Source organism: Anser cygnoides, chromosome 5 (assembly GCF_040182565.1).
Source record: "Anser cygnoides isolate HZ-2024a breed goose chromosome 5, Taihu_goose_T2T_genome, whole genome shotgun sequence".
Taxonomy (NCBI): Eukaryota; Metazoa; Chordata; class Aves; order Anseriformes; family Anatidae; genus Anser; species Anser cygnoides.
In genome coordinates, this window is record NC_089877.1 from 26,715,466 (window position 1) to 26,738,467 (window position 23,002).

Genomic DNA, 23,002 nt, shown 5'->3' on the forward strand with positions numbered 1-23,002 from the left:
CTTAGATGGCTGAGAATATAAACACATTACTGTATTTATCTTTTAAAAATCTGACATAAAACTGAAGAATCAGTCTTCTATAAAAACCCATCTGCTCCCCTGACATAGTTATACAATACTAAAGTCTACAGGTGTTTCACTGATATTTTTTGAATCTTGTTTAGCTTAAAATAAAATGCTAATAAATGTGTGTATGATCATATATATGTATATCTATGTAAAGAAAGACATTTAGATGGCATTTGGTTTTATCTTATACCACTTAGAATATTACAAAGCCACAAGGATTTTAATGGAGTTGCTGTTGATTACAAGTTAATTAGTATCATAATAAAAAGAGGAAAAATAAGCAAGAGTGCTGATCATAATGAATTAAAAGTGTTAGCATATCCACACCGAAAAGTTTAGAAAATCCTTAAATGGATGAAATCAGAGCATTTAAAACCTTAAATCTTTATCTGCACTTTGTTTCCAAAAGTGCCAGTCACTCTGGGTATTTCAGTTTTCTGTACACTTGCTTTGTAAATCCAGATCTCTGCGGGGTGCCCTTTAGTGACTACATTGATTATTCTTAGTGCTGACTACTGCTGTGCATCAAGTCCTAGATATTTTGATCTGAATCTGTCAAAATGGCATTTAAATTCAAAGAGCTCATAAAAACTCATAGCCCCTTTTCTAATTATTAAGTACTCTTCCAGTCAACTCTATGAGATCTGTTTAACTTAGCAGCCCAGGACTTAGTGGTAGAAGCTGAGTTGTAACATTCTGACTGTGCTCAGGATGGTTAGGTTGCCCTCAAGATCATTTTCAGCACCTGAAGCCATGTAAGCCCTTTTTTTCTCTCCTGTGTGCATCTTATCTTTTTGTCCTGTCCCTCAGCTGGCTCTCCTTTGAAGCAGTCTTGGTCCTCACCTGGGATTTCGTAGGTGCAGCACATGAAGTGCAGAAGGATATAAGATCAGGGACAGCAAGCTGTGGAGCTACTTCTACTTGGTTTCCTGTGCTCAAGCCTTTCATACACAGAAAAGCTGCAAACACACATAGAAGAGGAGGGGCTGGTGGAAAAGCAAGACAACTGACTTCCAGCCCTGGAATGAAGGAAAATTCCTGGGGATTAGATTCAGAGCCCTTAAATGTGGATGTTTAGAAGCCCTGCGTTTATGGGCATCCTGTCATATTTCAGAAATGATATTCTCACCAATGTCACATAGACATAGGAGCACTGAACACTGCATAGCCCAAATACTGTTAAAAATTGCATACCTAAGATAACAAAGCAGTTTTCTGAAAATATATTTTTTAGGTGTTAAAGTCTGAGCTATTTTCATTAATTAATCTTCATCATTTTAATTAAGGAAAAAAATGTTTAATTTGGACATTAAATACACTGAACATTTGGCTTTGAAAAATGAGTAAGTAACAAGGAGTCATCACCTAACAGTAAGTAAATAATAAATAAAGTCTTCTAAATACCACAAGTTACCTGTTGCTCTCTGCATGTTGCTTTTTTTCGTTGTCAGTCATGTAAAAGCAGTTATCCTAGCACCATGTGTTTGAAGCTTGGTAACTGACTTGAAGAGAGTGGGAAGGATTTTAACTTTTCAAAAATCAGCAGGTGGAAAGTGAGTTGGTAAAGATGACAGTTGACTGAAAAAAAAAAAAGCAGCTGCCTACTCTTTACCCAAATGCTCTTTGGAGCAGTTGAAACTGAAAGATTTAACACTAAAGGATGGAGCTTGCTTTGCTTCGTGCTATATCATCACATCCAGCAGCATTAACAGCATACGACAACCAGATTATCTTCTTCACAGAACGTGCAAAAGACTTGCAAGCTGTTCTGCATCAGATAGGCTTTAACACAGTAACTGCTCTAAGCGGAGGACCTCTCAAAACGTAGCTTTTGTTCTGCAATTAGCTTATGGTTTTTCAAGCAGGAAATCAGCATCAGAGGTGGTGGTTTTTCTGCAGCTAACATAACTAACGTAGGAATTGTTTGATCTTTGCAGGTTTTGAAACGGATATTTTTGTGCACAGTCAATGGAGAGAGTTAAGTATCTCTGTAGCTACCTGAAATTATCTCATAAAACTACAAGTAAATGGATGTAGAAACTACTGAAACAAGCACTTAATCACATTCCAACAATTTTGTTTGCCTATTTGCCTATTTTGAGAGCTTAAATATTTATGAAAGACTGAAAACAAATAGAAGAAATAACATGCTTGCATGATAATATGCAAATAACTTTGTTTCCTCTAAAACATGAAGAAGGGAAGTTTTGCTTTTTTGGGGGTTACAGGATGTAGGGTATTTAAAGAAGTATCTGACTGGTAAAGGGAAAAGGGGAAGATCAGTCTGACAGCTGTGACACTGGAACTGATGGAACCCATTCTTCCGTTCCTGGCACTGGAAAAATTTTCTCTGAAACCATGTGCAATTTGTAGTCTATTTCTATTTGAAATTTCTCTTTTTCACTTTTCCTTTCTGACAAAAATAGTTGCAAATACCATAATCTTCAAGGTGCAGAATTTTTTTTTATTTTGCTGTATTCCTTTATTTTTTATTCTTGAAGGAAAAATGGATTGTAAACGTTTACTTGAAAAACATACAGTACTCACAAGATATTGTAGCAGTTTAAGAGTAAATTAAAATTGGATGAAGCGTGGGAAGCTAAAATGACATGTAGCGTTTTTACCTTGACAGCCTTTCACTGGAGGTGGAACAGCTAAAGATCTTGACACGTCTTGACACCTTCAAGTGGAAGGCAGGTAATTTATTTCAGGTGCAGTAAGAATCTAAACATAATGTAGTCATAAGACCAAAAAAAAACAACAGATGAACTTCAATATTTCCTAGATGAGTGCTGATTTTGTGTATTTTTAGAAGCAAACTTTTAAAATCAAAATACATTTTAAAATATCATATAAATAACTTATAAGTAAAAACAGTTACGTATAATTAATTAGAACTAGTTTGCATAGTAGAGTAAAACTGTGGGAAAAAAATGTTCATTATGGGAATTTGGAAAATGGAGATTTTTGGAAATGTCACATGAAAAACAGTGCAAAATTCCAGAGATCACAAAGAACAGAGAAAATTTAAGTATAGAGCAGTAGGTTCTTATTTACCTCTTTTGTTAGGTGTCTCAAGTAACTTTTTTTTTTCTTCTGAATTGCTGCCTTCTCTTTAGTTCTCATTCTCAGTGCATTTAGTGTATTTCATTCGTCTTTTAAATTTTCTTCTAAAATAATTGAAAATAATTGATGAACAGACATAATCCTGCAAAATTAATAGTTTTACTACCTGGAATTTTATATACTTAAGTGAGGCTGTTGACTGCATTAATATTAAGTATGGTTAGTTTTCAGTTATCTAAGTTGATGAGAAATGAGACAATAGTTAAAACATACATAATATAATACTTAAATAACAAAGCTAGAAGAACACAGAGTGAGATGTAGAGATGAAACTACTAACCATTGAACACTTAGCTGTGAGGTGTAGACATTTTCAAAAGCCTGTAAGTTCACACATACATGGATATCAGCTAGGGAAGCTGCATAGCTGTAGTCCATTGGGATTGCTTTGAAGCCATAAACCCTGTCCCCCTGGGCTGGGTTACACAGGACCACACCAGGCATACCCACACTGTAGCCTGCAGAGATCCTGTTCCAATACTTGTACACGGAAAGGAGACCTGAGCTCCTCTACGCTTGCAACATGCTTAGTCTGTAAAAAAGGATTAAGATCCACCCACAAATAATAGAAAGGTATCTATATGTGTAAGAGGTTTCAGTATTGTGGCTTTGTAGGCAATAAGACTACTTGTAACTTCATTCACATATAACCTTTATGACAGTGAGATATCAGCGCTATTTATAAAAGTAACTGTAATGATAATAAGAGTAACAAATGTGACCTTACTACTGCCACCTACAATAATGCTGTGTGCTTTTAGTACTCTGCTTAGATAACAGAATTTCTTTGTAAAAACTCAGATATTTTTTTTGGAGAAAAAAATACTGATTTTCTCTAAAAGTTTGTCAGTAGACTATTCAGATCCAAAAGTGAGAGATAAAGAATTTATCCTGCTGTCTCTTAAAAGAGTTACCATCATCTAAATTGAGGTCTGTCTGTTTTTTTCTCCATCATATTTACTAACCAGTCCTGACTTGTGAAAACGTACTTGTTGTGTTGGCTAAATTATTTGAAGGTATGCTCGCTGTTACTGATTTGCTCTTCAATATGAGCTGGACTCAACAACCATTAGAAGTGTCTGTTTGTTACAAACGTAATAGGATGAGGCCCTATCGGAGAAACGTATGTCTAAGTCACACGGTACCACTGTTTCTACCCAGTTTGAATTACTGATATGTTATAAAAAGTAGGTTGCATAGGTCAGTGGGTGGTGAGTGGGATTGAATTTCAAGAGACCTGGATTCTGTTTTTAGCTTAGCTATTGACTGTCCTAGATAAGCCATTTTATTGATCTGTGCCTCTCCTATGTGAATACATGTTGCCTTCTTTATTTGGACTCTAGGGTTTTCTTAATATGTCCTGTCTCTTACTGGATTTGTGTAGCATCTAGCATAAGTAGGCTAAAATGCTAGCTAAGTCCAGCAGGCACAAATAAATATTTAAAAGTAAAGAGAAGGGAAAATAAAGAAGTAATGAAAATAACAACAATATTCTTGTTCATACGAATTATCTTGTCTACTTGAGGAAAAAAAAAAAAAAAAAAGTGGATTTGTATAAAGAAATCAGATTAAAGCAATGCCAGAGATGAAAAGAATGGAATATGAGTAGGGGGAACATATTAAGTAAACACACAAAATACTTACCTACTCTCCTTTAAACATTTAGTAGAGAGAGCATTTTACAGATGGAGGTTTAAGAGGAGCGCAGGACCACACCATAGGAGAAGGACAGGGGCCAGATTTCCCATCCCAGACACTGGGATATAACAACCCCACAACAAACAACTGGCTATGTAAGGGATGAGCATGGGATGACTAGGGGGGAAACTGAGGAAGAAAAGTCCGTGTTTGCTCTTCAAAGTAACTCTGCTTGAAACTCCACATCAGGTTGTTCCTAGGTCAAAGAGTGCGTTTTGATTACAGATATGCACTACAGAGCCCTCCAGTGACATGTACATACCTATGCACTGTGTGAACCTCAACAACAGCGGCAACATCAAGAATATTATTTACAGATTTTGTTTCTTCAAACACTGTGGTATGTTAAAATAACTTATTTCTGCCTCACTGCATGCACAAATACCCCATTCCATGGGAGAAAGAGAATGGGGTTAAAAAATGGAATCTGTGGCTTCTGTTCTCTGCTGTATTCCAATCCTCCTTTGAATTTGCAGATGAAATTTAGTTACAGCTTTGTCCACCCTGAACTCTACCGTAGATACAGCAACATGAGCCTCAAGCCTGCAGTGAGGCTGCTTCCTAAGACTGCATTGCAAAATGATCTAGTGATCATTGTAGCTAACGATACATTACGTTTGTAAATTATTTAAATTCTAAGACAATTGTGAAAGTGGTTTGAGACAACTGATCTGTAATGAAGAAAAATACTTCTGTTACATTCCAATACGTTAGTACCCTTCAAACTGATTTTAAAAACCAAAGGATACTAATTGTGTAGGCACAGCTTTAAGCTTAAAAACCTTTTCATGCAAGAAATTAAGTCTTCATCAGGAAAATAACTGTTGAAATCTTAATATCTTTCAATGACAGCCACATTTGAAGAGCAATTTTATAGCATAATGATCCTTGTTGCATAATTTGGACAGGCTTTTGTTCTCATTTTAATTTCCCATACACAGCTTGCTTTACCAGCTCTCCTTCCCACACTGATTGGAAAGGAAAGATCAAAAGTCAGGAGAGCAAACATCAAGATTTGGGTCTGGAGTTAAACTTCTAAAGATTTCAGAATAGCTCCTGCTTCAAATATGCCTTGACATATCTGACTAAAGCCTTGGGTGCCTAATAAAAGACTTGGGCAACTGCATTTCAGCTGAGATCCCACTTCAGGCACAAGTGTAAAAAAGCAACCTGTAAAACCCCCACTTGGCTTCCACTCAGGGCTAGAAGTATCTAAAATTCCTGCTCTTTGAATTTTATACTCTCAAGGCATCTAGAATATGAACATGTCCAGAACGCATGCCAGAAAAGAGGTATTTTTTTTCTTTTCTACTTAACCTCATATCAAAGGTTGTCTGACATCTTGAAATTAGTTCCTTAATCTAAACCCTCTTCCAGTAGTGTTCTGACGGGCTTCCTCAAAATAGGCCTACAGGACTGGGTAGCCAATAAAATGGAATTTAAGATTCTTGTTTTATTATCAGTGTAACTGCAGGAGAGTTCATAACCATCTTTCACACAATTTCATAATAGTTACAGCATTTCCCAAGGAATGGAATTTTATTTTTTTTTGTGTTCAAAGAGTGAAACACATATCGTTCTCCCATTAGAAAGCCTGTCTAACTACCAGATATTAGTCTATGATGAAGAAGTGAGGGAAATGGAAAGAAAGGAGACCTTCCACTCCTTCTAATAAAGATGCAGCACGGAGGGAAGGAAAAAAGAAGATAAATTCAGTGAGTCAGGAAAAAAAAAAAAAAAGTAAGTGCAACAATATGACTCATTCAACAAGTTAGTATTAGGATACTCTGGCTGCCATCCCTGCACCAAAATAGTTCTTTTATTTTGTACTGAACTCTTAGCTGGATAAAAAAAATAATAGCAGTCTTTGGAACATAGAACTAACATTTTTTTTATTCCCTTTATCCTTCATATTCTCTTTCCCTCCCTCCCGATCCCCATTCCAGTAGAGAAATAATAACCTCTCTTCTACTGCTAACCTGGTGATTTGGGCATGTCAAGTGGTGAACAACAAGGATTTGAGCTCCCCTGAAGTAGAAGAAATAACAATACATACTTTTAAGTTTCATAATAAGTGCTTTATTCAAAAGGATAGAAACAATGGAAAAAAGAAAGCTATGTTCAATTGTTTGGAAAAAGTGATTATGCACCTACCTAGAGTGGCCAGAGTTCCTTTTTTTTTTTTTTTTTTCTCTCTAAACAAAAAGAGTTATGCTTCTTATGAAGTGAACACAGACTTCTGGATTCCAGTCCGGACAAAGCATGTAAATGCTCCCGAGTTTTAGGGGCTGTTATCTTCCATTAGTTGCCAGGCCACCTGGACCAAGACGAAGGTTTAGAAGAGACGTACAGGTATAAGTACATACCACTAGCTGTGCTTAAATATAGCTAGAAAGAGATTGGAATTCATGATAAGCAGATTGATGAAATGCACTTTTCAGAATATATGAAAAGAATAAATAGCATGTGTGAACAACCCGAAGTAAAAATGAAAATGCCTCCTAATTTTCACTTTGCTCATTAAAGATGTCCAGTGGTCCCTTTAAACTCCTTTAACCCAGCATTTAAAATGACACAAGTGTAAATTCACATGCATGTATCATTTTGGTGAATATCTAGAAGTGTTCTTAAAAGTTATTAATCTTGTTATACATTTTGGGGGGTGAAAAAGACAGACCTCAATTTAGATGATGGTAACTGTTTCAAGAGACAGCAGGATAACTTCATCGCTCATTTTTGAATAAATGAATTTATCTATCTTGCAATAGACGCTTTGAGAACTTGCTAGGGAAGTCTGCAGTCTCCACCGATACACGAAGAGATGCAGCAGCAGCTAAGACCCAGATTTCCAAATAAGCTTGTATTTTTCCAAGATATAAATAAACAAAAGCGTTTATGTACACTAGTAGGAGGGTAACTGTCATTATCTTACCTATATCCTTAGATTAGGTTTTCAGGTAATAGCTCTTGTAAGACCATCTGGTACAGGTGGGGAAAAAAAAAAAAAAAAAAAAGATGTCTTTAGGCACTTGGGCTCTTTTTCAAGCTTAAAATAAACACTGGGTAGAAAAGGTAAAAACAAACAAACAAACAAAACAGTTGAAAACTACTTAAAATTGTCATTAAATATATCCATCACTTAGGCTAGTTTTGCTTTGTATGTCTTGAAAGTAAAACCTAACCATAGAATTGCTATCCTGAATAGAAACAGACTGTTATCAATATCTTCTCTGAGAAATGGAGCATCCTAGGAAAATTAAATGGAGTTAAAAGATTATCTACCTTGAGACTAATTATCCTGAATTACCAAAATTGCCTAGGATGTCAAAAAAACACTGACCAGTGATTCTACCTACTGTAGGCTACTATTCACAGAACTACTAAAACTTTAAGTTTTACTGATAAACAAAACCATAATTTATAGGACAGTGATTTGAATTCTGGGAAATGTTTCCTGGGCTTTTGAATGTATTAGGCACTTTGGTCCTCCCTCAGAGTCCCTGTTGTAGTACATGCATGTTAAGGTTGAAATATGCACGATCAGCTTATATGTTAGCTTTAGACATTTCCTATTTCTGTTAAATATTTTGAAATATTTAAACTGCAGAATGCAACTCCTGCCTTTTCATTTTGATTCTTTTCTTTCTGGGTATCCCTGTCTTTGATGTAAAGATATATAGATATATATATATATAGATATATATAAAAAAAGACGTAACTAGCACAAATGCAGCCTGAACAATGCATAGAGAGGACAACAGGGAATTGGAGTAAATAATTCCTAATTGAGAGATAAAACCAGGAAGAGGCAAGAACGAGGAAGGATACTCAGAATAAACTATACTAAAAGTCAGACACTGAGGACATTGGCATGTAAACGTTCCTCATGCAGTTAATTTTCAGTTTCTCTGGGTGGTATGGTCCAGCATATTTTGCTGCCCTGAGCTCATTTGGTTGAAGAGGTAAGGTAGTACCAGTGTGAGGGATACTTATGCTCTTTCCCTCCGAGTTCTGAGTTTGTTCAGGGAGTAAGTTCTGTTTTCCCTACTCCTCATGATGTTACTAGCTTGCTGAAGGAGCTTGTTTCTGCTTTCTCTGGCTGAGTTTCTAGTTGTCTCAACCACTGAATGTTCTGAGTGGTTACTGAAATGAGAATGTTAGTAAACTGAAATGAGAAGGTTAGTAAACATTTGAGTTCTTTTTTAAAGCTCTCAGTTCTGGAGTAGCTTCTATAGTTCACAAAGCCCTATACTAATTTTAGGTGTTTTGTTGTTGTTGTTGTTGTTTAACTCCTAAAATGTAAATATTTACATGTAGTGAATAGTGAAAAGGGGTGGGTGTGTGTACAAATACATTTGCACATTACATGTTGGATGTAAAATGACGTGTAAACTTGACCCTCCTGATGACATAAGTGGGTTATAAAATTTACTTCATTAAAGACAGGGTTTTCACGGTAGCCTCTGAAAATTAGAATTATTTAAAATGTCAGAAGCTGGGCACGTCAATTCTTAGACAATTTTGCAGAGGAAGAAAAAAAAATCCAAATAGATGTTTACCTTATTTTTTTAGCTCAGTTTTGAAAGAGTGTAATAGATTTGAGTTGGGATGCTAGAACTGGTTCCTAAATTAAATGCCTAGTTCTTATATGCAAAGTATTTTTCTGCCACAGTCTCTAATTGTAAATAAAGCAGAAATGTGTTAAAATTGTCACCTAAAGTATATTAAAATACTTTGTGTTTTTGACAAAATACTTAAAGCCACAGTACTATCTATTGTAAAAAATATAAAAAGACCTCAATCACTTTTTAGGTGACAACAAAGAAACCTAAATACTACACTTATTATCATCGTGTGTTTTTTCTTAGTTATTTCTGAACGGAAAAGACTTTATATGGAACTTTAAAATATTTATCAGATCACAGCTCCCTCTTGTGTAACTTGTTATTACTACAGAAAACTAAGTTGGATAGTGATTACTTAAATTAAATTCTAAGATATCTATTTTATTCTTTGAAGATTTACCCTATTGTGGGACCCTTGAGGAATATTCATTTTTTATATCATCACATCTATAATCAAACTGTGTTTGTATGTGTTAAAAATAAACTAATTTATATTCTATAATCTTAAACTTGGGCTGTTTTATTCTTTTATCTCATCTTTACTCAGGCCACTTAGAAGTACAAGAGACTATTTTGTATTTGATATATTTCACTAAAGTAATGTTAAATTCTGCAAGGATGGGGTCCTATATCTATTACGTTTACTCTTGTACTTCTTGTCAGTGATACTTCAGGGTTTGGAATTTTTTATTGTCATATAAATGAAGTGCCAGGACAGATAATAGTACTTACAGTAAGACTGCACTAAAACCACATTTACAGGAATATTAGGTGTGCTCAATGACACAATGATTTTGACATCCATAATTAAAATCTTGGGGTTTTACCTGAGAAAAAAACACGTCTACCCTGCTATTTATTATACAGGGAAGGTGTGTGAGGACATAGGGAGGAATAGGTAAGCAAACCCAAGTTTAGACAGTACAAACAAACTCGGTGCTGGTGGTGAAACTGGCACCGAGCCCGCCAGTAACGGTGATCCTGAGCACAGACATCGATGGGCCGGCGGAGCTGGCTCTGCACGCAACGACGCTAGTGCGGGACAAAGTAGCATCAGTGGTTAAGGTGGGCATGAAGACCTTCACGGTGTTTCTATCCCCGTTTACAGTGTCATTATGGCCAACACTGACACCCTGCATTCCTCCCTCCCTTGAGAATTCAGCCTAGTCACGGAAGCGCTACTGTTTGCTATTTCAAGAAGGAGTTTATTTGAAAACAAACAAAAGGGGTGGGTGACGCGTGCCGGGAGCCGGCTGGGGGCGCTGAGAGGAGAGAAGGGCTCGGTTGTCGCGTCGTGCAGCAGGGCGCTTTGTCGCGCTGCCGCCGCGCCCCGTCCCCGTCCCCCCGGCGCCCCCCCCTGCCGGTGGCAGTGGCAGTGACGGCGGCAGCGGGCGCTGAGGTAACGGCCGCGCCTCACCGCTGAGGGCCTGGAGGCGGCGCTTAGGCAGCCAGCGCGAACGCCCGAAGGCGGCGCACGAAGCAGGCGCTGCCGGCCCAACCCCGCCCGGCCGTTGGGCGGCCGGGGCCTGATTTCGAACGGGAGGCGGCCAATGGGAGGCGAGGCCGGGGCGGGCGCTGGGTTTGAGCCCGGCGGCGGGAGGGGTGGCGGCGGCGGCGGGCATGGCGCCGCGCGGGGCCTGAGGGCGGCGGCATGGCGGAGCGGCGGCGCGGCGTGCGGCGCCTGGCCGTGCTGCAGGAGCTCCGCGCCTCCTACGGCATCAAGGTGAAGGGCGGCGGCTGCCCGCCGGCCGCCAAGACGCACGGAGCGACGCCCCAGGAGGTAGGGGGGCGGCAGCGCGGCGGCGGCGGCCCGAGGGCGGCCCCGAGCCCCCGCCGCCATTTCGGGGCGGCCGTCCCCAAGGGGGGGGGGAAGCGCTCTCGTCGCTGTGCTGGAGGGTGGCGGCCCCGCGTGCTTCAGGGCCGCTGGTGTGCGTAGGTTCCTCTGCTAGAACCTGCTTTATAAAGCATGGAAGTAACCCCTAGCAGAGCCTTACCGAGACCCCTGTGCAACGGATATGGCCCAGAGCTGAGTGTGCCCACACGGACTTTCTGTAAAACTGCTTCCATTGCTGTGGAGATGTTACAAAATGCTGCGGTAACCCTTGGTCGCTATAAGCTGAAGATGTTGCAAAAACACGCGCTCGGGTTGGGTCACTCAGAAAAGGAGGGAGCGAGAGTAAAGTTAGAATGGATATCCTCCCCCTTGTCAAAGTCAGCAATATGTTTGTAGAGTTTAGTTTTATAATTGGAAGAGAAGGTTATAAGGACTGAATAGGTACATATGTGCATCATAATAAAAGATGTCCATAAATCTCTCTGTAGTATTTAAATATTACACAAGAAAGGAAATTAAATAACAAATGAGCGAGGTAGCAAAAAGTAGAGCACAACACCTGTTTTGCTTGGGGAATTCTGTTTCTATTGTAAAGGAACAGGCTTTGTTTCAGTTCAGTTCTTGAAATAAACCATGACTTCTGATCTGTCAGCCAAAACCCAGTAAAGTGAGTGATATCAGTTATGAATTTTAAATACTGAATTGCAAGCTGCTGGAATTCTCTATTACATCATCTCATAAATACAGAAAAACATTATATATTGGAGCTAAGTTTCTCTTTGTACTCTAGGGTAGCAATCTGGAATACAATGACAGAAGCATGCGTTACTTCATTTCCCTTATCTATCATGTGATGTTTGTTTTCTGTAGGACAGATAGGCCAAAGGTGGCCTCACGGATTGGTTAGTTACTGATTAACTGTTGTCTGAATGTGGTCAGCACTTTGAATTTTAGGCAGAAATGACTGAGAATTTGTATTCATCTCTGATAACAAAAATACTATGTGGATTCATCAGTCCCTTTTGGGTTGGGGGAGAGGCTGGCTCGTGTTTGCTGTAAATTTAAATAGAAAAGAGGTAGGGTAAAAAAAAAAACTTGTATTTTTAAATCAAATTGTAAGCTTCTATAACTGAAACACCTATGCGGTCACCTGAGGTAAACATTTAAAAGAAAGCAAAAAAAAGGGGGGCAAAAAAACATTGTAGGTGAGCATCAGTAATAATGACTGAAGACATTGGGTATTTTCTAATGCTGTGATGTCATCTTGTGAGGTGAAACTATTGCAAAACTGAATGCAGAAGTTCGGGAGAGTTCTCTAGATGGTTGTGTTGAGATCAGTCCTTCCTGAAACATCAGTTTTGAGTACTTCAGATGATGAGAAAAATTACTTTTTTTAAGGTTGTGTTTCAAAGTTGTGTTGGTTTGGTTTTACTTTTTTATACTTCTTAAAGAAAAATGGGATTTTGTAAATTTGAAAAAGTAAGGTGTGATTCCAGAAGAGCCTGTGGATAAATACCCTTACCAATTTTGTGGCCTTATAGCAAAACTGACTCCTTCTGAAATAAAATACGCAAAACATACTGCAGAAAAGCTTTCTATTATTTCACAGAAATCTAGTTTGTTACCTGTAACTAGAATCACCATAGGCTCATGTATTTAGAGATGAGAATTTTTCCTGGCAATATCTCTTATTTGAAAGGTTTTCTTTTTGTCTAAACTACTTTTCTGTTTGTACTCTGTGGTATAAGTGCATTTCTGTAATAAGTAGTTGGTAATTCTGTCAACCTTTGAATAACACTGAGTTTTATCTTATAGGGTAAGATCTTTGGAGTATGTTTTCATGCGTTACCACAATCACTTGTGCCAGAATATGGGTATATTCCCAGGTAAATTAACACTGTATATATGAGAGAGAGCAAAGAAGTATAAATCTAAATAATAGTGTACTCATGGGGGGAGGGTGGGGGTATCATTTTTTTTCCCAGATCTGTTAAATATTATAGGGAAATAACAGTAGTTTCAATTGGGGGAGGAGTGAAGTAGAGATTAGATGGGGGGAATTCGGAGCCACAGCTATCACTTCTTTATGTTTGTTGTCACTGGGGAAAACAATCCTATGTATTAAGTTTTATCTATCTATCATAAAGCAGATTTTCTGGGAAAAATATGTTCTGAAGGTCAGAAGTATGTTGCTCTTCTTTCCTTAGCTTTCTGGTTGATGCCTGTGAGTATCTGGAAGAACATATTCATACTGAAGGACTCTTCAGAAAATCTGGATCTCTTGTTCGTATAAAAGCCTTAAAGGTATTCTCTAAAGTTTGTTTTTTTTTTTTTTAATTATCTGTGTTTCCCTTGATCATCTGTACATTCTAGGTTTTGGATGCTTTTCAGTCATATTTGAGTTTTAACATTGGAAGTAGACTGGTAACATTATCTGCTTTAGAAATGAGAGGGCATCCAGTCCAGCAACTGGCATACTTGACTTTTTTTTTTCCTCCTGGGAAATTGTTCAGCTTTCCAGATCTGGGGGGGGGGGGGACGGGACAGACTTGTGACTGAACAAACCTGTTAGCAGGTATACATATTGGACACTGAGGGTATTTGTTTAACAGTGTTCTCCCAGAAGGATATGTACAGGGGAGAACCAGTAAATAAATGCAAGTTATCAGATAACATCATCTGTGTCTTTTTGTAGATAGCCTTGTCACGCTTTACCTAATAACACTAAAAGTAAAAATGGGGAGGATCGGACAGTCTTTTCTGATGCAGGTTACATAAAGTTAGAAATCTGACAGTACGTTGAAGGCTTCGTGTTTCTTCTGAACAATTTCAGAGTAAACTGGATCAAGGTGAAAACTGCCTCTCAGCTGCACTACCGTGTGATGTTGCAGGGCTTCTTAAGCAGTTCTTCAGAGAGCTGCCAGAACCCATCCTTCCACCTCATCTGCAAGAAGGCCTTTTCAAAGCTCAGCAGCTAGGAAATGAGAAGAAAACTGCAACTATGTTGCTTTCGTGTTTAATGACAGACAGAACAATTGAAGCTTTGCGGTTCTTTTTCAGATTTCTGAGAAATGTGTCCCTAAGGTCAGTGTAATGTAAAGCGGATGATTGTAAGCAACTTGAAGTTGGTTAACTTTCTTTTTCAAGCAACTGCTGTAACTTTCTGTGACTTTAAAATTTTCTTACATACAGTCATTTACTAGAACTTGGGCATGGTCTTCATAAGTCCAAAGTGTTTTCTTATGAAGCTTCTTATGCTGGAGACTATTCTGGTCTTTCATGGCTGTATTTCTTTCTACTTTGGAAAGCAAAAGGGGTAACTTATGAAACTAACATAATTTGATACCCATCAGGTTTTGGGAGTGCAAGGTATATATAACATCTCGAATTCAGTAACAGTCATACAGGTACTGAGCCTAGGGTACGTAAGTATACACATTAATTTTGGTATGTGAGTACCCAAGTGAATGACTGCAATTTTTTTCAACTGTGTTTGTGTTATTTGGTCATTCTCTCTGTGCCGCTTATGTCCTGATAATTTGCATTAAGAAATACTTTTTTTTCTTGTTAAGATCCAATGAAAACAGAATGGATAGCAGCAATTTGGCAGTGATTTTTGCTCCCAACCTCTTGCACACGAATGAAAGTGAAAAGATGTCAACTACCACAGAAAAAAAAATTCGCTTGCAGGCTGCTGTTGTGCAGACATTTATTGATCATGCAGAAGAAATCGGTAAGTGATAAATGTTTATCAGAATGTCGTCTTATATGTACTTGTATACAGTTTTTCTTTACAGCTTTTTAAATAATGTTAAAAAATATTTCTTAACCAATTCAGGACAGGTACCAGAATTTATCTTGGAAAAGATTCCTGCAATGTTAGGTGTTGATGCCTTTCAGTCTACTCCCTCACTGAGGGGCCATGAAGACAGTGAAAATGAATCTCCCAGTGAATGTAAGAGGAGGAAGCACCGAAGCGTTGGGGGTAGGTATGTCGTGTGAAAGCTTCAGCAAGTGAAACATTTTTTTGCAACTTTATGTATGCTGACCCTGAACAGATTAGACTTCTAGAAGCACAATATTCCTGTGTAAGCTAGAAATTGTCAAAGAATCAGATATAATATGCTGATATATCTTCCTTCAAGGGCTAGTAGTATGACAGCACTGTTGCAACTGTGTATCTCGTGTATGGGATGAAGAAATTTAGGGAAATACACTGCTGAATTTACATATCTTGCATATATGCAGGTTGTAACTCATTAGTTTTTCTCTCAGTCCACAACATTAATTTCTAATTACTTGCCAGCCATTGTTTTTCACGTGTGCGATACATTACTACTGAGTTCTGAAATACTTAATAAAGGATAGCAAGCCTTTATAACATAAATCAAATTAGTTTCAGTGAGATTTAAACCAACCCAGCAGGGGTTGGTTTAGTTTTAATCTTTTATTTTCGGGCAACACAGATGTAATATAACAGATTTATACACACTTTTGTTTTCTCACTTCTAAAAGCTCCAGGCTTAATTGTTTCTAAACCTAGATGGATGAGAAGATGGTGTTTTGGTTGTGGTTTTTTTTTTTTATGGTTGAATAAGGCAAGGACTGTATGAATTTCATTGAGATCTGTACTTTTTTTAGAAAAGTGTAATACTTATTACCTTGAAACTAAGAAGCTATTTGTCATTAGAATGTCTGCTAATATCAAAATACTAGGAATATGTTCTTGTTAAGCAACAGAAAAGCACTGAAGCTACCCACTTGTAGAAACTCAGTGTGAGTTCTTATTCAATATTTTGCACTCTATCGTGAATCTGTTCTTTTATTTGTAGTGTAGCTATTCAGTAGGTTGTTTGAGCTAATATGGACAATTGCCCCAATATGGCTAACTGAACGGCTTCTGTTCTGTTAGACTTGGTTCTAACTATAGGACTGATCTTTTATGTATTGCTGTAAAAATATGAATATATATTTAGCTCATATACTTGGAATATTAAACCTGACAGCAGTTGACATTAACAATTTACTACTGTATATGTTTAGCCAAGGCAAGCTTTTGTGTAATGTGCCTTTTCATTTCTTTGAAGAAGGGAGATTATCCAGAGTTGCGAAGTGATAAATGTTTGTGAATGTTCAAATTTTCAGAAACAGCAGCTAGAATTTGTAAATTCTATGGAGTATATCCTGGTAGGAGGCAGCTTCTACTCTTTCTCCAGATGTGATAGAACACAGCGTTACTACGCTTCATCTTCTTTCAAAGATGAGTTTTGAAAAACTGCCTGACGCTTACGGGACACTACCAAAGAACTACTTCAACCTTGTAGTTTGCTGAGCTTTGCAATGAACATACGGAAATACAGTTGTAGGATGCAGTAGCACTTAATAAAAATGCTTCTGGTTTACTCTCTTAAAAGCAGGAAAACCAGTAAGAGCTCATGCATATGTTCTACTGGGATTCATTTCTCAGAAGAAGAAAGAAAATAATTGTTAAGAGAAAAGTCGTAAGTTATTTCTTTGCAAGATGAAAATTTCATACTTGTGTTTGGGCCTCTGCCCAAAGCGCTTTTCAAGTACAGGAGGACTGCCCAGTAAAGTCTGTGAGAAAGTCTTCAATGGATACTTTCTAGGTGTGCCTACAAGAAATCAAGAAGGCATCTCTTTATATTGACCAGTAGAATTTACTACCAAAAAAATTGCTGCCTTTGCATGATTTTTTTTAAAAAGGGGGGGAAAAAAAAAAGAATTTTATTGTGAAAGCAACAAAAACTATATGCTGTTCAGAAGGTCTAGGCTTTAGGTTTCTGTACGTAAAACAGCCATTTAAAGTGATTTATTATATCTCTCTGAAAGAATACAAGTTAAATTTCAGTTGAAACTAGAGCAAGTCAAATTTCATATTTGAATTTGATTTGCTTGGTGTGTCTTACGTTTCAGATATTGTTAGTGGAGCATTGAATAAATTTAAATCTAACAGAACACCCTCCACTACCCCTCAGCAAGACAGAAGCGGTAGGTATCGGTATATTTGTACTAAATAAAGCGCATGCAGTATCTTCTGGATTTGTAGACTATATGTTACAATGAAGCTCTAGAGCTTTAATTGAAGATAAGCAATTATGTTTAAATTGTGTAAAACTTGGAATATAGTTGCATTTTATTGAGGATACTGCATTTAGTTTAGTTCTTGGAGCAGCTATAATCCCTGCAGCAGTGCACTGTGGTGTTCTAGCATTAGAATTTGCGCTTTTTATCTAATGCACATTAAGGCTTCAGTGCAGTAGTGCAACACTATCTTGAGAATGAATTTTCACTTTTACTTTCAAACTTACAGAAAAATGACTATACTTAACTTCTTTTTTCTAATACCTATATTTTATTACTATGTGGTTTTGGATTTTCCTTTCTGGTACTCTAGCTTGCGTGCCAAAAAAAAAAAAAGGAGGGGGGCAAAAAAAGCCTCCAACAACAAATGGCTGTACTGGCTGCTTTTGCCTGTTCAAAATGCATGCACTTTGGCTAAGTTTTTACAACCTCTTTTGGGGGTAAAAAGAAAATAAAACTGTAGTTAGTAAACTGTCACCCTTTTAAGCTGTTGTTGAAAACTTTGGTTTTCTTAATTTCAGTCCTTTCATCAGTGACTCCTGTGGTTCTTACTCCAAGTACCAAGCGTAAACTTCCAGCTGATTGCTCTCAGGGCTTGTCCAGCAAGAAGAGGCGATCTTTTAAGCATAATTTTGCTTTTGAGTTATTACCAAGTAGCATTTTTAACAGCAGCTTGACACCAGCATCAGGTATAGTGCTTTCATTTTTTTCTTTGCTGCTTGAAGTTTTTATTTTTCTGTAGCATGCAACCCAATTGCAACCCAACTTCTATGGTTGCTACAAGCACCAGCCTCACTTAAATAAAAGCAGAAGTTGAAATTTCAATTTCAAGTCAGTATTGCAGAAAATAAGCAAAATATCTACTCTGTTAAGACTCTTCTTCAGTGTATTATCTCTAAGTCCTTATCTGAAAACTTCATGGTTATTTTAAGATCATGTATTTTGTTTCTGTAGTTCACTTTGAAGCAAGCCCTTCTGTGTCTCTTGAGTCATCTCAAACCTCATTATCTCCTTCAACTGGTGGTGAAAATCATTTGTCTAGTACAGGGAACAGAAGAAGTAAAAGACTTGCGAACAAAAAGCTATACAGGTAATTTGCCTTAAATCAGAAGCAAAAAGCAAATCGATCTAGAACCCTTTTGTAATAAAGTGTAAAATTTTGTTTGGTCTTCAAAATTATACTTGTGTGTTTAAAACATTAGAGATTTTTGTAGTATTCTCAAAATCACTATACGTGGCAAAATGTGACTCAAGATCTGGTGTAATGGCCTCAAAAGAACCTTCCTGTGCCTATTAAAAAAGCTTGGCATGAAGGTAATAGAAGAATTCAAACCAGAGGGAATAAAATAAGCATAAGGATGTTTTCATTCCCCTCCTTAAGAGTTTTGTGTTACTTTTTCCCTTCTGTCTTCCCAGGGCTGAATCGGGAAAAACAGGTTGTTTTTCTCCAAAGATCAGCCGAAAGGAGATGGTTCGTAGGTCATTACGCTTGAAGTTTGGTTTGGGGAAAAGCAACAGAGATGTAAGTATGCTGCTTTTGTTACAGTGCAAATTTTAATGTTATAAAGTTTGGGGCACTGCTTTTCGCTAGCTGGAAGGACTTATTTGCTAATGGTGGGACCACAGCACAAATGGACCTGCTATCAAGTACAAGAAGCTATAGGTTAATTTCCATAGCAGTAACTGATTGTCATTGTTTTGGGTTTGTCTGTGATGGCGCAAGAGGCTGACGGAGCGCAGCTGGGGAAGCTGACCCGAATTCACCAAAGTAATATTCCACGTCGTACAATGTCATGCTCAGTGATACAACTGAGGGGAAATATTTTCAAAGTAGCCAATAGTTGCAGACTGGCCGGGCATCAATCAGTCGATGGTGAACAACTGTTTTTGTGTCGCTAGTGAGTTGTGTGGGTTTTTTTCTGTTTTTGTGGCAGATTTTATTTGTTGACTGGGTGGTGGACGTCTTTTTTGTGACATTATATTTGTTTTTCCTTGCTTCTTCCCTTCTGGTTCTCCCCCAGCCTTTTTGAGGCAGAGCAAGCTTACCTGACAGTTTGAGTGAAACCACCACAGTTCTGATCAGTCGTTCTCACAGTTCTTGAACCTCTTGTTTTACAGCGGCTGTGTACACAATCACTGTATTCAGAGTGTGGTTAAGCCTGCCTTGCTGTAGGCAGGCTGTTCCCTACTTAGGTCTACAGAGAGCTGAGGAAAGATGAAGTATGACCAGGAAAAAGCTGCTATGGCTATGATTTGCACAGCCTTTTTCTAGTGGCTCCTCTGTAAATGAGATTCCAAACTTACAAGTTTGTATAAGGCTCTAACTAACACTTTTTTTTTGTTTAAGAATATTGTATCAGGATGTGCAGTTGGTAATAGATCTGAAAATATTGGAAGGCGTCTCGCAAGTCAACAAGGTTTGGAAAGCAGAGATGAATGTGCAAGAAGAGATGTACTCTTCAGCCCATACATCAGTGAAAAAGTCTGTAGGAAAGGTAAATACCTCACAGAACGTATTACATTGGAAAAACCCTTATAAAGCAAAAGTCACATTATGCAGGGAGGTATAAAAACAGTTGGTGTGTTTATAGCTAGTAAGGTAAAAGCTCACTGAATGTTAGTGTCTCCTGGGGAAAAAATGGTTTAGGACAAGTTTATTGTGTTTTTAATATGTGTTAGTCTTCTGCTAGTTAAGCATGATGAGATGTGACTTTAGTTCTTCATATTATGACCTTTTTTTTCCACACCTGAAAATTCAGGTTATAATGGTACCTTTAAATTCAGTGCTGCTTTGGTAGCATTTTTTTTATTTTTATGCAAGAATTTTGCCTATACTGGTCCTTTTAAATTGTAAGACCTTATTCATAAACACCTGTGATGTTTATTTTTAAGGTTCAAAGAATGTGAGCAAGTCAGAAGAAAACTTGTTAACTCCAAAATGCCATGATAAAGTAGTTTACAGAATGTCGTGGAATAGTCCTACTGTTACAGATTCTCAGGAGATCAGCAGCGATGAGGGAATTTTGCCAGGACATGCTGAAACAGGAAACAGTTCTTCAGAATCTGCTTTCGTATTTGGAAAACCACCAGTTGTTCCAGATGAACACAGACCCACAGCTGTAGACAAACAAGACAACAGGTTAAAACCCTGTGAAGAGGAAAGTAATGTGACTGCTGAAACATTACTTAAAGTTAAACAAGCCTTCTCTGAATCTGGAAGTAATCTTCAGAGTCTGATAGCTGATACAAAGTCATCTTTCTCAAATGTACCAGGTGAAACATTAGGTGAAACTCTGTGTCTCACAGGGCTCAGTCCAGAGAAAGAATTGGCAGCTGAACTTTCAGGAAGTCCAGCAACTGCAGACTCCAGAGAGCTGTTCCACCAACAGAATCAGTCTTATGCTATTGATAAACAACAATCAAACAAAGATGCAAGTAAAATTTTGGAGAAAAGAAGCTTCAAAACTTCTATTGAGATTGAACTTCAGGTCCAAAAACCAGACGTAAAAAATGTAATAGAACAACTTCCTGTGCCACAAGTACAGGCCAGGGAAGATGAATCGACTGTTCAGAACCATCTAGCAAAAGATGGCATAAATAAATTAGATTCCTTTGGAAGAAAAGAGGAAATAGAGTTGACACATTCACAAACAGTTGAAAACTGTATATTAAAATGCTGTAATTTAGAAGAAAATACTGCTAAACTTTCTGGGTCAGGACAGCTTCCTGCTTTGCAGTTGCCTAGATCAGGAAATGAAGTAAGCAACCAAGACTCGCAAGCTGAAAACTCTGATAAAACTTCAACTAAAACATCGTCTGTTTCTGACCATGGAAAGGTTTCTGACCACATACAATGGTTCAACAAGCTTTCCCTAAATGATCCAAGTTCTGCAAGCAAAACTAAACCACCTCTTAAATTCCAGCGCACTCCTGTTCGACAGTCTGTAAGAAGAATAAATTCCTTATTGGAGGCTAACAGAAGATCTGTAAGCTCTCAGATGGTTAGAGGTAATGATGTTGGTTCACCACTTGTTAAATCTTTGAGCTGTGATTCTGCACTCTCCTTCTGTGCAGAAAAGCCCTCTAAGAATTCCACAGCTTTTTCACTCAGGAGTGAAAGTACATGTGACCAAGCTTCTACATCTCATAGTCAGCTTGACTTAACATCCAAATCATGTCGTAGATGTCTAAATCCATCAGACAAGCCTGATGTTTCTGTAAGAACTACTGGAATCTACGAACAGAGAGTGACTGTTCTTCCATCAAAGTCTGTTCTAGAAGATCTAACCAATCATGAAACCGTGAAATCTAGTTTAAAAGCTAATGCAGATGTAAGTGTTCCGGGTTTTGCTCCAGAAAAAACTACTGTTGCAAGAAGTGCTCCAGGAAAAGAAAAAATTCGTTATAGAGGCTCTCCAAAGAATCCGATATCTAAAGCGAAACTGCTACCAACTGCAAAACCAGTAGACTTATAAGTTTTAATATGATTGCTAAATGGGCTTATCATAACTTGGTTAACCTTTGGAAAAACTAAATTTTTGTTTTCTGATTTACAAGTTATAGACTTGTACAGATAACAATTTTGGTACAAATAACAATTTTGGTTTTATGTTGATTTTTTTTTTTTTAGTTAGGCTTTTTTGTAACTGCTAGTTCACCCAAATGGATTTGATTTTTTTAAGCCTGTTTTTACAAATGTTTGCATTAAAGCTCACACTTGATTACCTCAGCTTCTAAAAGCATGCTGCGTGTCCCAAAACAATTTCTGCAGCGTTTAGACTAAATACCAGTTCACAAAAAAAATCTCAGACATTTAAACTGAACAGCTGTGAAGAAAAGACTTGGTGATGAATCTTGGTACATTTGTTTTCTTTATAGTTTCAAGTGTATTGTAGCGCTACTCTGATATTTAAGTTGGACCTTACACCAGCTCTACTTCTTCTGAGACGTTTTTAATTTCTATTGGAGTAAAGTAGGAGCACAGTTTCCTTGTTAAGTAAATGAACCATATTTTGATGTGTACAAATACTGAAAACCTGCTGTTTATTCAAGCAATGAAAGTCTTAATATTTCATCAGGTGATGTGTTCTGCAATACGTACTATATATCTTCAGTTGTGAGCAGTGAAATGTTTTAGTACAAAAAGATAGTCTTAACTTATTTTTAGAGCTGTATGGTAGTGTGAACTAGATGGTGCAGAAGCAGAGTTTAGATGCTGATTATGTTGCAAGGGAGATGAATGTAAGAAGCCATAGTCTGTTAAAAGTTGATTTGCACAAGCAAATGTTTACATCTTTTGGAATGAAAACTGTTTGTTTGTCATCGGTTGTAAAATTATTTAAGAGTGAACACTTAAACTGTTAGCTTTCTGTATGTGCAAATTCTTTATTGGCAAAATACAAGAGCTGAAAGCACTGGATACTTTTGGTTTTAATAAAACCATGTTTTTTGTCCCTTCTGAGCCCATTCTTCTATAGCGACTTACAAATATAACTTATGTTGTCGTACAGACTGTGGGATTCAATGAGTAAATCTGAAAGTGCTCAAG

General features: G+C 37.6%; 1 protein-coding gene across 2 annotated transcripts; it reads left to right on the forward strand.

Annotated features, from left to right (window-relative positions):
* The first annotated feature begins 11,107 nt into the window (after nucleotides 1–11,107).
* ARHGAP11A (Rho GTPase activating protein 11A) lies at nucleotides 11,108–22,912 on the forward strand. 2 transcript variants are annotated; one of them, XM_048058755.2, is made up of 12 exons: nucleotides 11,108–11,298; nucleotides 13,168–13,238; nucleotides 13,560–13,656; nucleotides 14,186–14,436; nucleotides 14,925–15,085; nucleotides 15,191–15,337; nucleotides 17,287–17,361; nucleotides 17,976–18,143; nucleotides 18,409–18,544; nucleotides 18,871–18,976; nucleotides 19,802–19,949; nucleotides 20,347–22,912. In XM_048058755.2, exons 1-12 carry the CDS (start codon nucleotides 11,170–11,172, stop codon nucleotides 21,927–21,929), a joined length of 3,072 nt encoding a protein of 1,023 aa, XP_047914712.2. In that variant the 5' UTR covers nucleotides 11,108–11,169; the 3' UTR covers nucleotides 21,930–22,912. The 2 variants fall into 2 exon arrangements, with proteins under 2 accessions (XP_047914712.2, XP_047914714.2); XM_048058757.2 differs by lacking the exon at nucleotides 17,287–17,361.
* The last annotated feature ends 90 nt before the right edge of the window (nucleotides 22,913–23,002 follow it).

What these genes read in the sequence shown, in the direction of transcription:
- ARHGAP11A (XM_048058755.2), top strand. Translation starts at nt 11,170, where the DNA reads ATGGCGGAGCGGCGGCGCGGCGTGCGGCGCCTGGCCGTGCTGCAGGAG. An exon ending in GAATATGGGTATATTCCCAG is followed by an intron (nt 13,239 to 13,559) that starts GTAAATTAACAC and finishes TTCTTTCCTTAG; the next exon opens with CTTTCTGGTTGATGCCTGTG. An exon ending in TGAAAAAGTCTGTAGGAAAG is followed by an intron (nt 19,950 to 20,346) that starts GTAAATACCTCA and finishes TTTATTTTTAAG; the next exon opens with GTTCAAAGAATGTGAGCAAG.